At 59.3% G+C, this 14,777-nt stretch overlaps 2 protein-coding genes across 2 annotated transcripts; one reads left to right on the forward strand and one right to left on the reverse strand.

The window, feature by feature from the left end:
- The first annotated feature begins 74 nt into the window (after window positions 1–74).
- On the forward strand, window positions 75–2,546 carry LOC123348207 (homeobox protein caupolican-like). The gene is made up of 2 exons (XM_044985680.1): window positions 75–771; window positions 1,835–2,546. Exons 1-2 carry the CDS (start codon window positions 301–303, stop codon window positions 2,495–2,497), a joined length of 1,134 nt encoding a protein of 377 aa, XP_044841615.1. The 5' UTR covers window positions 75–300; the 3' UTR covers window positions 2,498–2,546.
- Window positions 2,547–4,028: 1,482 nt separating this feature from the next.
- LOC123348217 (E3 ubiquitin-protein ligase RNF182-like) lies at window positions 4,029–7,076 on the reverse strand. The gene is made up of 2 exons (XM_044985693.1): window positions 6,942–7,076; window positions 4,029–6,227 (listed from the first exon to the last, which is right to left on the reverse strand). The coding sequence occupies exon 2, from the start codon at window positions 6,169–6,171 to the stop codon at window positions 5,440–5,442; it is 732 nt and encodes a 243-aa protein (XP_044841628.1). The 5' UTR covers window positions 6,172–6,227; window positions 6,942–7,076; the 3' UTR covers window positions 4,029–5,439.
- Window positions 7,077–14,777: the final 7,701 nt, after the last annotated feature.

Consider the following 14,777-nt stretch of genomic DNA (forward strand, 5'->3'; position numbering starts at 1 on the left):
CAGTCAGAGTCCTGGGGGGCAGGGCAGGTGGCACCAGGGTGAGATGCTGACGTTCACACGCCCATACCCACCACCTCGCCCTGCTGCTGGGGTCTCCCCTGGCACTGCTGAGCGGCTGCTGCGGTTTGGAATCTGCTTCCCAGGCCCCCCTGCCCCTGCCACCGGCCCTGCCTCCCCAGGCCCACCGCTGCTGCCCTCCGGTCACTCCCATGGGCCCCAGTGAGGGCCAGGAGGCCAAGCCCATCCCCCCATGTCTCGGTGCAGCAGGACCCCACCGTGCCAGCTGGGCACTATCGCCGTATGCACGGGGCTCCTCCAGCCTGGCACCACGTGTCACCCCCAGGATGGCCAGCACGGGAACGTGGTAGTGGCATGACCATGGCATGTTTGCCTCGCAGGGAACCAGCCGTGCTGGGGGATTTACCACCCAGACAATCTGCGGGCGCTTTAACGCAAGCTGGCACCAGACTGCTAGTCCTTGCTAAGCAGCTGTCAATCACCCTGCTGGCCCCACACGGACACCCCCCCCCAGCCCCCTATAAAGCTCCGAGCGCTGGGCTCCCGCCCACTGGTCCCAGCAGCATGTCAGCAGCACAGCTGGTGTGGGGGGAGGCTCAGGTTGGCAACATGCCGGGGGGCCCCAGAGGGGTGTGGGGGGCCCCAGGGTTGCTGCCGCCCGCTCACCACACTGTCCTGCAGCTGCCCTGCACCTACCCGGCACCACAGGATGCCAACCTGCTGCCGCTGCACCTGAGTCTCCTTGCACAGCCAGTAAGTGACGCGCTGCCAGGCCTGGGGCGTTGGGGAGGGGCAGGGGCTGTCACTGCCCCTCGGGGTGCCCTCCGCGTCCCCCCCCCGCCCAGTGGGGACAGTGGGGGGGCAGGCAGTTAGCTGCACCCATTGTGGCTGGGAGGAGGGCAGGGGCCGAGCACCCACTGGCAAAGCATCTGCCACCCTGAGTTCAAATGGGGGAGGAGGCTAGTGGGTGTCTCGGGGCAGGGAACCAGGATTCCTGGGGTGTAGCCCTGGCACTGTGGGGGGGCATTGTGGGTGAGTGGTCACAGCTAGGCAGCACTGCCCATCCTGCTACTCTCACCTTGGTGCCCTGCAGCCGGCCGTGCACACGCTGCCCCAGAGACTGGGCCTTGCCTGCCTCCCTTCCCTGTGGTGGTGGTGGTAGGGGAGCTGGCTGTAGGGGCACACTAACCCCCCCCAACAATAGTTTCCAGGAGCTGTGGTCCTGCCCTCCCCATCAGCTCAGGTGGGGGCCGCCACACTAGCCACAGGAGCAGAGGTGGGTGCTGGGAGCCCCCCCCCCCAGCAAACCCCAGGGGGCTGCCTGTGGCTTTCAGTACGTGGGGGGGGGGCAGAGCTGGTCCTGCCCAGCACCCTCCTTTCCCTGCCCCACAGACTGTCTGTCCCCAGGATCAGCTCAGTGGGTCAGGGGTCTGATCTGGCAGGGCTGGGACGGTCCCAGGTCGTCCCCCCACCACCGCTGCTGGAGCAGCCGCAGCAGAGCAGCGGGCTAGCCCGGGGGTGTAGCCATAGAGCCCAGCCTGCCCCCAGGACCCTCCTAGAGGGCAGGGCCGGGGGGGCCCTGAGGGGCACGTCCCAGTGTGCTCAGCACAAGAGCAGAGAGGAACCGGGAGCCCCGGCAGGATATGGGGGGAGGACACGAGATTGGCCGGAGCAAAGGCCCCGCGCTCCCCTCGGGGAGCAGAGCCCGACGTGGCTGAACAGGGGGCGATGCTCTGGGGCAGGGCTGGGAGCTCATGGCTTGGGCAAGCCACCAGCGAGCCCCTTCCTGCAGCCACCTCCGTCCTGTGCCTTCCAGGTGACGGCTGCTTACAACCTCCAGCTCCTGCCCGGCCCCGTGCTGTGCGCCCCCTGCTCCGGGCAGGGCCTGCCCGCGGCGCTGTCCCGAGCCAAGGCGGCCACCTCCCGGGAGAGCACCAGCGCCCTGAAGGCCTGGCTGGGCCAGCACTGGAGGAACCCCTACCCCAGCAAGGGCGAGAAGGTGATGCTGGCCCTCACCAGCAAGCTGAGCCTCGCCCAGGTCTCCACGTGGTTCGCCAACGCCCGCCGGCGCCTCAAGAAGGAGAAGCGGCTCCATTGGGCCCCCCGCAGCAAGTGGGGCAGAGACGCCAGCGAGGCCGAGGCGGGCGAGCACCAGCCTGGGGCGCAGGGCGAGGGGCCGGGTGGCGGCCCCAAGGAGGGCAGCCCTGGCCCCTGCCTGGAGTCAGAGCACCAGCGGCCAAGCCCCCAGCCCCACAGTGCTGGGCTGACGCAGGAGACGCAGGCCAAGCTCTGGTGTCTGGCTGAGATCGCGACGTGCCCCCGGCAGGAGCAGAGCTGCCGCCTACGGCTGGAGGTGGCACCGCCCAGCTGGGGCCCTGGGGCCCCAGGGTTGGCAGGGGGAGCCACGTACGTCCTACCCCCCCAGCTCAGCCTGGCCCTTCCCTGGCGCAGCGAGCGCCTCCGGACGCTCCCCCTGTGACGGCAGCAACCGGCGTGGGACTCACCGCGGGGGAGGGGGCTCAGCCCGTGGGGTCCCAGGCTGGGCACAGGCCCTGGGGTAAAGAGTGAGTCTGTGGGGCGACGAGGGCCTGGGGGATGGTTCCTTGAGTGGCTGGCTCCTCAGAAGCCAGTAAAATATCTCGGGGGCGGGGGGGGGGGGGGGGCTGGAGGTTAGGGAGCGGGTGAGAGCCTGCGGCTCAGGGGACGGTGAGGGAGGCCAGGCTGAGGGGTTTGAAGGGGGCCCAGGCCCCAGCCCTGGCGAGGTCGCTCCCATTGTGGTGTTGCCAGGGCTCTCACCAGCCCCACAGGATGGCAAGCGACAGGGCCAAGCGGGGCAGTGGGGCCAGCCCCACGTGCTCAGGCTGCACTCCAGCCACACTGGCCCCAACCTGGGGCCCCGGCGCTCCCCTGAGGGGGCGCAGAGCCTAGCTGGGGTCCGGGGGAGGTGCCCACACAGCCGGGGCAGTTGGGCTTTGCCGTGGTCTGTCTAATAAAGATGAATGAGCAACGCGATGTCACCAGCCTCTTCCTGGGCGTGTTACCTGCCAGCGGGCGCCATCATCCCCCCATCCCGAGCTAGGGACCCTGCTGCCACGCGCTGGGGAGGGTGTACACTGGGGGGGCATCCGTGGAGTCAGGCAGGCTGCAGCCCCCAGTGGCTTGGCCTCCACTCCACTCACTGCTTAGCCAGGGGCCTGGAGCCCCCCCCAGGGGCTGGGACAGTGTGTAGAGTGGGGTGCTGCCACCATTGAAAATTGTAAACCCTGGATGTGATGGACTCACGTTCGGCCGGGGGGTTCAGCACCCCCAGTTCCTGCACCTCTGCCCCCCCCATCCTGTGGGACTCAAACATCCCAGGTGCAGGAAAAGCCTCTGGAACAGCCACTCACAAGCGGCCTTCCAGCACCCAGGTGTCTTTGGCAATGGCTCCCCACTAGTGGCCTTGGGGGTTATGCCATGGGGCTGGCATTGAGCCTTGTCCTTGCGCTTGCAGGACGCTAGCAGGGGGGCCCAGGAGGGCTCGGGCTGCCTGCAGTTGCAGTTTCTCTGGCAGTGGTGAGCGCTGCCCTGGAGAGCAGGAGTGCAAACATGGCCATGGGCTGGGCTCTCCAGGGCTGAGTTCTCCGGAGCTGAGTTCTCTGGGGCCGGGCTCCACAGCTCCATGGCCATGGGTGGCTCACCAGGGCTATTAACCCTCCTGCTACTGCAGCGAACAGTCCACTACTGCACAGGATGGGTCTAGATTATAGCCCTGCTGCCGACCATGGAGACCATGCAGATGCTGGAGAGACCCAAAGCCAGCAGGGCACGTGCCCACCCACCCCTCTGCAGAAGGCTCTGGCAGGCCAACAGCACCAGTAACAAGCAGGCAGACACGGCTAGCAACAGGCCTGTGGTTTGCACCGGAAGATGCTCCAAAACATAATGATCACATGGGCTGGGGGCTTCCTCCTCCATCCCCCCCATGCTCCAGCAGCCAGGTCAGCGAGCTCAGGGGCACAGGAGGTGAGAGCAGAAGAGGGTGAATCTGAGGGCAGGCAGGGCAGGCCTTGCCTCCCACAGACAGTCCCAGGCCCCACAGAGGAGGAACAGCACCGACACCAGGGGGAGCTGTAATGCTGGTTTTTAATGTCCCTAAGAACTAGGAAACAAAAATCAAAAATAGACTTTACTTTGCTTTCTTTGATAAAAGTAATAAAACGGTTAGCGGTGTTAAATTAATCCTTTAAAAAACAAAACCCAAGGAGGTTAAATAAAGCCCAGCGGGCTCTGGGTAAAAACCACAACGACTACAAAACAGCTGCAAAGACGTTTTTACACACAAAAAGAAATTCCTTTTCTCTGCTTTTCTTGTATACGGTAAACAGCTTCGGCAAACACGGAACTCGCACATGTGGAAAGGAAACATGGATGCTACGGAAACAAACCCTGCAGGGGGCATGGTCGCCACGGACAGAACTATTTACACTATGGACACGGAGCTGGGCTGGTGGTGCCAGGCCGGCAGGAAGAGCCTCTGGACCCTGCCGGCTTTTCTCTTGGAAATGACAGGCTTCAGCCAGCTGCCAGGGACCTTCTAGGCCACAGCTCTGTCAGTCCGTCCGTCCGTCCCTCCTTCATCCGTGCAGCCGTCCCAGCTCCAGCTGCCTCTTCCTCAGAGCTTTAGTGTTTGAAGGGGCTGCAGACTCTTCCTATGTCTGTGGCGTTTGGCTTCTTTGCCCCTTGTTGAGGACAGCAACCGATTGTCTTCCCACAGGGCATAAGGCGAGGGAATCTCCCTCGACTCTGGTGAGGAAAGGGGCCTTGCAGGTTGACAGAGGAAAGCAAGCAGGGTGGAGCTGCCTGAAGAGAGTCCCCCAGGCCTGGCACGGCACTGCATAGCCAGCAGTCTCTCCACCTGCCACATCGAACCTCCCCTCCTCTGGAGCACTGTTACCTTCGCCCCTGCTGCCTGTCCCCGCACACTGCCCTCTGCAGATTAATTGGCATTGGTCTCCTGGCTGGTGCTTTGCTCTCCACCCGTCTCCCGATCTTTATCTGCTGTTGAGGAAGAAGTGGAGGAGGAAGAGGAGGTGGAGGAGGAACCTGTGGAACTGAGGGTCCGTCCCGAGTGCTTATAGGGTGTGACAAGCTCCTGCAGCCGCTCCGGCGTGGGCTCCCACTTGGTGAAGCCTGCGTTGTTTTGGAGGAAGATGATAGCAGTGTTGTGCACGGCTTTGTAGTACATCTCCTCTCTGCAAGGGAAGACGACAGGTACTCAGTACTCGCTTCGTGGGCCTGTCCAACCAGTCGCTCACCTGCCCCTGGACCCTCCCACACTGACATCTCCCCGTCTCCCTGCAATAACTGTGGGGGCTGGCGAGCCCTGAGTGGGGATGCTCTCGGCCGGCCCCAGGCACAGGGCACAGGGGAGCAGCAGGCTCAGGTGGAGGGGAACTCGAAGATCTCGCGGCACAGACACTGGCAGAAGCTGTAGAAGACACAGAGAATGAGGGTGGAGGGCACCAGGCTGACCAGCACGATGCCCAGGTTGTGGCGCTCAATGAGCAGGAGGTAGATGCCGAAGGGCAGGGAGCTGAAGTAGATGAGGCATAGCATCCAGAGGATGAAGTGGGGTATGGCATGCCAGGTGCAAGAGCGGCAGTTCTGGACGGGGCCGCGGCAGGGCAGCGAGTCCAGGCTGCCGGGGCGGTACAGGCGTATCATGTCCAGCATCCCCAGGCCTTCGGGGGGCGCCACGTCCTCTGGCACCTGGAGGATGGTGATGACCAGGCAGTCAGAGGAGCTGCGGGAGGGCTCCAGGACGCTGGGGCACAGGATGACCTCAGGGGAGGGCAGAGTGCCTCGCTCCTTTGCCCGCTCGTGGTGTGTCAGCACTGCCAGCACCTTGCTGTCATCCTGGAGCAGCTGCACATCCTCCTCGGGGACCTGGGTCTCCTGCCGGCAGAACGGGCAGCTGAGCAGGCAGGGCGAGGACTCCCCCATGGTCACCATCTTGCGCAGGCACTTTGCGCAGACCCGGTGGCAGCAGCTGAGCAGCTTGGGCTTGCGGGCCCATGCGTCGTAGCGATTGTAGCAGATCTTGCACTCCAGCTCGTGCGCTGGGAACGTCAGCGGCTGGCATCTCTCCAGCTCGCCATCCGGGTGGGTCATGGTCTCTCTTCCTGAAGCCGCTCGGAGCTCCTGGAGAGAAGGTCCTAGAGCCCAGCCTGGGGAGAGGCACAGGGGAGACCTCCATGAAGAAAGGGTTTGTAAGCAGAGTCCCAAGTGCCCTGCTTGCCGCCCTCAGGGCCTCCAGCACAGCCACCCTAGGCTAGAAGCAGGGTTAGGGGCCTCGTTCTGGGCAGCCATTCAGGGGCTCTGCAGTGCAGGGAGCCAAGGAGAGGTGGGGATGGCGAGCCGAGCCGAGGCCTCCCCTCGGACCCTGCCCTATCCCGCCTGGGCTGGGGTGAGGCCCCGGCCTCCTGGCAGGTGTGCACATCAGAGCTGGCACCTGCTGCCCCGTGGCAGCCATGGGCTGAGGCTGGCAGCTTCCCCCTCCCGCTGGGGTTTGATCCCGACAGTGGGGCTGTGGGCGGCAGTGATCAGCCGCCCCATCTCAGCCAGGGCCCAGCCGCTGCCCGCCCCGGGCTGGGCCCCTGCAGCGGAGGCATGTGCCCAGCAGGCTGGGGGCTGCCCAGCTCCCCGGGCACCGGCAGGGTTCTAGACGCTGGGGCTGCAGCCTCAGATCAAAGCAGGAGCCCGAGCCAAGGGCGAGGCCGTTCGCTGGGCCGGGCTGCCGGCAGCGCCGGGCACCCGGGCCCCGTGGGAGGGAGGCAGAGGCCCGAGACGCCCGGACGCGGCGCTGGCGCTGGAGCCGGGCAGGGCGCGCAGCCCGGGGGAGCCCGGCCCGGCGCCTCCCTGCGCGGGCCCGGGGCGCTCACCTGCTCGCCGGGAGCCCGGGCGGCGGCGGGTCCCGGGCCGGGGCCGTGTGCGCGCCCCGTGGCGCCGGCCGAGCCGAGCCCTGCCCGGCCCGGCGCGCAGCCAGCCGCGGACGCACGGAGCCTGCGAGCATCCGCCTCGGCGTTGGCATGGCAGCGAGGGGCGGAGGGGCTGGGGGGCCGGCCCGGCCCGGCCCCCGGGGAAGGGGCCGCCCCGCCACCCGCCGGCTGCCCCAGCCCTGCCTCCATCGCCGGAGCGCAGACGGGCGGGGGCGGGGGCGGGGGCGGCCTTGGTCAATTGCCGCTTGAACCGTTACTTGTATTGCCCAGACCAGGGCCCCGCTGTGCCAGGCGCTGTACAAATAGACCCCAGCTCCCACCCCCGCCCTTCCCGGCTCAGGGGCTGGCCGGGAGCAGAGGCGGCTGCGGGCAGCTCCAGCAGGGCTTGGCCCAGAGCTGCTCTCCAGGCTGGAGGCAGGGCTGATAACGACTAACCCCTGGGCCTCAGTCCTCCCGCCAGCTCTCTGCTGTGGCAGCACCGGAGGGGAGCAGGGCCGCAGGTCCCTCCTCAGAGCTGCACTCCAGCAGCCTAGGGGCACGGGCCGAAGAAACCCTCTTCATTTCCTAGGCCGAGGGTGCAACACGTGCTGCTTTCCAGGAGCTCTGGGGTGCTGGAGTAGGGGGCGCGCGAGGCTGGCACTCCAGGAAGATACTGCAACACCCCAGCCCCGTCCCGCCTGGCTGCAGGGAGCCCCCACCAGGGATGACAATGGAAGGGGGCTCAGGTGAGACTCACCCCTGCCATGTGGGCATAGATCCCAGAACTGAGACTGCACTCAAAGCACCTGGGATTTCTAGGGAGCTAAAGAGCCCCACACCCAGCACAAACCTGCCTACAGCCTGTAATGACCAGTGTGGCATCCAAGCTCATCCCCGGGCCTGAGGCAGGACTGTGGTCCAGCTCTCTACCCTGGCCCCTTTCCCCATCGGCACACTGCACTTTCCCTGTCGAGTTCTGCCGGAGCTCAAACCAGCCCAATTCCTTTTCACACTCCTGATCAGCTCCGGCAAGGAGGGCAGGCAGCCTGGCTCCCGCAGGTAGAGGGGCAGCTGCAGCAGCTCACACCCAGATCAGCCCTGCCGCACAGTTGGAGTGAAATCCAGCGCTGATTGACAGCCCTGCGTCACCCCTACAGCAGACAGAGGCTGAGAGCGCAGTGCAAACATCCCTCATTGCCAGTGCAGCTGCTAGGGAGACAGCAAAGCTAGTGAGGCAGCAATGCTGAGGACCATAGGTGTGCACACGGGGTGTGCCGGGCACACCCTAATGCAGTGGTGGGCAAACTACAGCCCGGATCCAGCCCCTCAGGGCTGTGGATTTAGCCCCCGGGACTCGCCCCTGTGGTGCCACAGGCCCCGTGCCACTCTCAGAAGCAGCCAGCACCACATCCCTGGGGCCCCGGGGGGCAGAGGCCTCCATGCCTTGCTCCAGGCACCACCGCCCACAGCTCCCATTGTCTGGGAACGGGGAACTGCGGCCAATGCGAGCTGCAGGGGAGGTACCTGCCGGCGTTGGAAGGGCAGCACACGGAGCCCTGTGCCCCCCCCCCCCCCGGGACTATGCAGGGACGTGGTGAGCAGCGCATGGCGTGGGGCCAGGGCAGGCAGCACGCTGCTGCCACCCCGAGCTGCTTTGGGTAAGTGGGGTCAGGCCAGAGCCCAAAACCCTCCGGCACCCCACCCCCAACTCCCTGCCCTGAGCCCCCTGCTGCACTCCTCCTGTACCCCAACTCCCTGACCTGAGCCCCTTGCACCCCTCCTGCACCCCAACTCCCTGCCCTGAGCCCCCTGCCTGCACCTTGCACCCCAACTCCCTGCCCTGAGCCCCCTGCCTGCACCTTGCACCCCAACTCCCTGACCTGAGCCCCTTGCACCCCCCTGCACCCCAACTCCCTGCCCTGAGCCCCCTGCCTGCACCTTGCACCCCAACTCCCTGCCCTGAGCCCCCTGCCTGCACCTTGCACCTCAACTTCCTGCCCTGAGGCCCCTGCTGCACTCCTCCTGCACCCCAACTCCCTGCCCTGAGCCCCCTGCCTGCACCTTGCACCTCAACTCCCTGCCCTGAGCCCCCTGCTGCACTCCTCCTGCACCCCAACTCCCTGGCCTGAGCAGGGCCGGCTTTAGGACACGTGGGGCCCGATTAGAAAGAGCTGCCGCCGAAATGCCGCCACAGACAGCAGCGATGATTGAGCTGCCGCCGAAGATAGCAGCGGCAATTCGGCGGCAGCTCAATCAGTTGCCACTGTTTCTGGCGGCACTTCAGTGGAGGGTCCTTCCTCGGCAGCAGTTGTCTTCTGGGGCCTTCTTAGGCGTGGGGCCCAATTCACAGGAATCAGGGGAATCGTCCTAAAGCCAGCCCTGGTCTTGAGCCCCTGCTGCATCCCTCCTGCACCCCAACCCCCTGCCCTGAGCCCCCTGCTGCACCCTGCATGCCCAGCACCCCAACCCCCTACCCGCAACTGGCACCCCTCCTGCACCCCAACTCCCTGCCTGCACTCCACTCCACACCCCTTCTGCACCCTAACCCCCTTCCCTGAACCCGTTCCTGCACACTGCACACCCTGCACTCCCTCCCGCACCCCAACCCCCACCCCGGCCCTGTATACAATTTGCCCACCCTGATGTGGCCCTTGGCCCAAAAAGTTTGCCCACCCCTGCCCTAATGTCTCAAAAAAAAAAAAGTGGCTTTGCATTTTAATTTAATCGCATGATATACTCTTTTAGTTTTAAAGTATGGATTGTCGTATTATGCAGGAAGTGCCAAATAGCGTAATATAGATGGTGTAGAAATGTATAGAAAGCCTGCGTTCGCTCACAGCATGCGCCCCAGTACTGCGACGCCGCATTACCATTGGTCCTTCCCTCCCCCTCCGACTACTATTCTAGAAAATTCTTTGACCTATATAAGTGGCCGTGTCAGGTGTGCCCAGTGCAGTGTCTACAGTGTTTGTAATCTTTGTCGTGTGTACTCTACTGAAATAGCATAACAAGCCCGTGGCTTTACATTTTAAATCAATTGTATGATACCCCCTTTTAATTTTAAAATATGGATTGGTTCGTTGTTAAGATAAGAAAAGGGGCAGACAAACATTATAATGAATGTGCTGATAGTGCAAATAAGTAAAGTTTAGTTGTTAATTAAAAAAATAAGTTTGTTTCTTTAGTTTGGTGAATAAAAATAATGTACTTTATGATTGAGTAGTCAATAAGTGTTTGCCTTTAAAAAAATAAATCATAGAATCTCAGGGTTGGAAGGGACCTCAGGAGGTATCTAGTCCAACCCCCTGCTCAAAGCAGGACCAACTCCAACTAAATCATCCCAGCCAGGGCTTTGTCAAGCCTGACCTTAAAAACCTCTAAGGAAGGAGATTCCACCACCTCCCTAGGGAACCCATTCCAGTGCTTCACCACCCTACTAGTGAAATAATGTTTCCTAATATCCAGCCTAGACCTCCCCCACTGTAACTTGAGCCCATTGCTCCTTGTTCTGTCATCTGCCACCACCGAGAACAGTCTGGATCCATCCTCTTTGGAACCCCCCTTCAGATAGTTGAAGGCTGCTATCAAATCCCCCCTCACTCTTCTCTTCTGCAGACTAAATAATCCCAGTTCCCTCACTCTCTCCTGGTAAGTCATGTGCTCCAGCCCCCTAATAATTTTTGTTGCCCTCCGCTGGACTCTCTCCAATTTGTCCACATCCTTCTTGTAGTGTGGGGCCCAAAACTGGACACAATACTCCAGGTGTGACCTCACCAGTGCCATATATAGAGGAATAATCACTTCCCTCTATCTGCTGGCAACGCTCCTACTAATGCAGCCCAATATGCCATTGGCTTTCTTGGCAACCAGGGCACACTGCTGACTCATATCCAGCTTCTCGTCCACTGTAACCCCCAGGTCCTTCTCTGCAGAACTGCTGCTTAGCGTCGGTCCCCAGCCTGTAGCAGTGCATGGGATTCTTCCTTCCTAAGTGCAGGACTCTGCACTTGTCCTTGTTGAACCTCATCAGGTTTCTTTTGTCCCAATCCTCCAATTTGTCTAGGTCACTCTGGACCCTATCCCTACCCTCCAGCATATCCACCTCTCCCCCATCTTAGTGTCATCTGTGAACTTGCTGAGGGTGCAATTCATCCCATCATCCAGATCATTAATAAAGATGTTGAGCAAAATCGGCCCCAGGACCAACCTCTGAGGCACTCCGCTTGATACCGCCTGCCAACTAGAGATCGAACTGTTGATCACTACCCGTTGACCCTGACAACCTAGCTGGCTTTCTATCCACTTTATAGTCCATTCATCCAATCCATGCTTCTCTAACTTGCTGGCAAGAATACTGTGGGAGACCGTATCAAAAGATTTAATCAGGAAAGGAAGGTAGGCTAAGCTCACATGCTAAATCAAAGCAAGTAGAGGAAGCTTATGTTTCAAATTTCTGAGAAGAAAATAATCAAGCTGTGTACAATTGTGGTCACCTATGTTCCAAAAGGATAAACTGAAACTGGAACAGGTGCAAAGAAGATCTACTAGGATGATCAGGGGAATGAGGGGCCCAGCGCTTGGCTTGTTTAGTAAAGCAAACAGAAGGCTGCAGGGGGATTTCTGCTCTCAGTAAATACATTAAGGGGATAAATACCAGGAAGGGTGAATAGCTACTTAAGCTACATGACAACGTAGGCAGAACAACGAATGGATATAAACTGGCCATGAACAAATCCAGGCTGGAAATCGGAAGTAGGTATCTAACCATCAGAGGGATGTGGTTCTGGAACAGTCTCCAAACAGGGGCAAACCACATTAACAGATGGTCACAGCTGGAAATGGGACCTTGGGGGAGGCCCTGGGCTCAGAGGTGACACTGCATTCTCTCTCCCAGGTGCTTGACTGGCTGGTTCTTGCCCATATGCCGGCTCAGGAGGGAATTTTACCCTATGTCAGAACTAGCAGTGACCTTGGAGGTTATTCACTTTCCTCTGCAGCATGTGGGTGTGAGTCACTTGCCAGGATTATCTGGGTTTATCTCAAGGAATCATTTCCCTGCCACTGCAGAGGGCTCTGGCACTAGCGCATCTTGATCCCTCCTATTCTCTGCCTATATCACATAATAGTCTGAATACTTTGGTCTCATTTCAGTTGTTGGGTTAGTGTGCAGGTGCTGGGCGGTGTTGGTGCCCTGTGCTACACGAGGTCAGACTGGATGATCCCTTCTGGCCTTAAACGCTATCAGATTCCTTTAGGCTATGGCTACATTAGCACTTCAAAGCGCTGCTGCGGCAGCGCTCCCGCGGCAGCGCTTTGAAGCGCTAAGTGTAGTCAAAGCGCCAGCGCTGGGAGAGAGCTCTCCCAGCGCTGTCCGTACTCCACCTCCCTGTGGGGAATAACGTACAGCGCTGGGAGCCGTGCTCCCAGCGCTGGGGCTTTGACTACACTGGCGCTTTGTAGCGCTGCAAATTGCAAGTGGAGAGGGTGTTTTTTCACACCCTGCTGCAGCGCTGCAAATTTGCAAGTGTAGCCATACCCTCAGTCTGGTACAGGATTCTAGTAGATTCAATTCAAGACCCATTTAAAGACAATGCAAGACTCCCCTCACTACCCTCCTACACCTCTCCTTCTGAATGATTTTTTGATATTAGAAATGTAATAGATTTGAAGGCATTACTCATGGGACACTTGACCTTAGGGAGTTTGTGTGTCCAGTACCACTTTATTAATCCGTAATTTGCTGGGTGTATTTTGCAATCCTCCTGACATTGCTGGCATCGAAGGAAAAGACAAGTCTGACTTACCTGTGTAAATATCTATTCTTGTGGCATCAACATCTCTACAAAGTACATTCCCTGGGTGCACACCCGAATGAAGTGTGCTGCACACGCCTATGCTGAGGACAGGAGGGAAAGAGTAGAAACTGAACTGAACACCTAAGCTGAGGAGGAGTAGATGAGTGCATAATTATCCTCATTTCCTAGCTGGGAAACTGAGGCACAGGGAGGCTAAGGTCAAAACTTCCCACTAATTTGGGGTGCCCAATTTGAGACACTGGTATCTGGTTTTTCAGAGTGCTTAGCATTATATATAGCACTGTTTATGTTCAAAGCACAGCTCCCTGTGACCTCAGTTCAGCTCTGAGCACTGCACTCCTACAATTCAGACTCAACTGTCTCACACCAGACACCCAAAAAATGAGGAACACAGTTAATGACCACATGTGAAAACAGATACACAAACTGGCCACCAACAAGTTTAGGCTTGAAATTAGACAAAGGTTTCTAACCATCAGAGGAGTGAATGTCTGGAACAGCCTCCCAAGGGGAGCAGAGGAGGCAAAAAATGTAACTGGCATCAAGCCTGAGCTCGATGATGAGGCGGATGGTATGATGGCACTGCCTACACTGGCATGTGCCCCACCTGTGAGGGCAGCAAATATCCCCAACAGCCAGAGATGGGGCACTCCTTGAAGAGGGCTGAGAGTTACTAGATAATTCTTTCCACGTGTCTGGCAGGTGGGTCTTACCCACATGCTCAAGGTCTAACTGATCACCAGATCTGGGGTCAGGAAGGAATTTTCCTCCAGGTCTGAATAGCAGAGAAACGAGATTTTTCACCTTCCTCTGAACTGTGGAGCACGGGTCACTTGCAGGTTTAAACTAGTGAAAAATGATGGACCCTCTGTAACTTTAAATCATGATTTGAGGACTTCAGTAACTCAGCGACAGGTTAGGCATCTATTACAGGAGTGGGTGGGAGAGATACTGTGTGGCCTGCGGTCAGATTAGATGATCAAAATGGTCCTTTCTGAGACCATCCTTTCTTTTCCTGAAATTCCCTGCTTCATTCACTACACACCTTCCAACTTCTGCAACAAATGAGGCAGACATATCAGCCTCCTTCACTACACCTGTGGGATTTATCCCCAGAGCAGGTCCATTCTGCACACTGAATGATGCAGGGTCCTGCAGAAAAAAATAGTATGTGATCATGTAACTGAAGACTTATCATAATGCATATGGCCCAAGAGAGCAGAGTTAAGGTTCAATGGGCAACCTTATTCTGGTATGTACTCGGTTTTGAGTGCTTGACTTTGCGAGTTTAATGTTCTTTTAATGTAGCTGGGGGGGGGGGGGGGGAATTTCCTAGGTATTTAAAAGAGCAAACAGGAACAGTCCCCCCTCGAAATTCCATCATGTGGCATCATAGTGACATTGGCATGGTTCATCAGTAGCTCTAGAACCTGTACATCCACCAAAGACCTCAGGTCACTTAAACTAACGGAGTCATTAATAGCAGTAGTGGGCTGTCATTTTCCACATGGCCCGGCACTAGAAAGGGCGTCACATTTTGCCAGTGGGTTTCACAGATATTCGCAGCGAGCAGAGGAGTGGTGAGACTCTGGGACCTTGGGTCCATGCCACACTCCGTAGAGGAGTGTGCTGTAGTGCAGAGACTCTTCAGCCCATTCTCCCTAAGCTTGTCTCTTCCACAACCCTGGCTCTGTGTCCCCAGCTCATTCCCCTTGCCTCTCCAGTCCCAGTCCCAAAGCCCAACCAATCAGAGCTCCCCCTCCTCCAACTCCATTTCCTTATCTTAGCCAGTCTCAATACCCCTCCTGGCACCTCATCTCTTCCCCTGCCACTGACAGACTTCCTCCAAATCCAATCTCAATCATCTCCCCAAAGCCCTGCCCGGCCCTTGGGTCCAGTCTCTTTGCACAGCCAATCCCAGTTCTCTCGCATCTCAGCTCCTTGTCAGATCTCTTCTCCTCTCCCTTCCCACTGGTTCCTAGTT

Source organism: Mauremys mutica, chromosome 13 (assembly GCF_020497125.1).
Source record: "Mauremys mutica isolate MM-2020 ecotype Southern chromosome 13, ASM2049712v1, whole genome shotgun sequence".
In the NCBI taxonomy this organism is placed as follows: Eukaryota; Metazoa; Chordata; order Testudines; family Geoemydidae; genus Mauremys; species Mauremys mutica.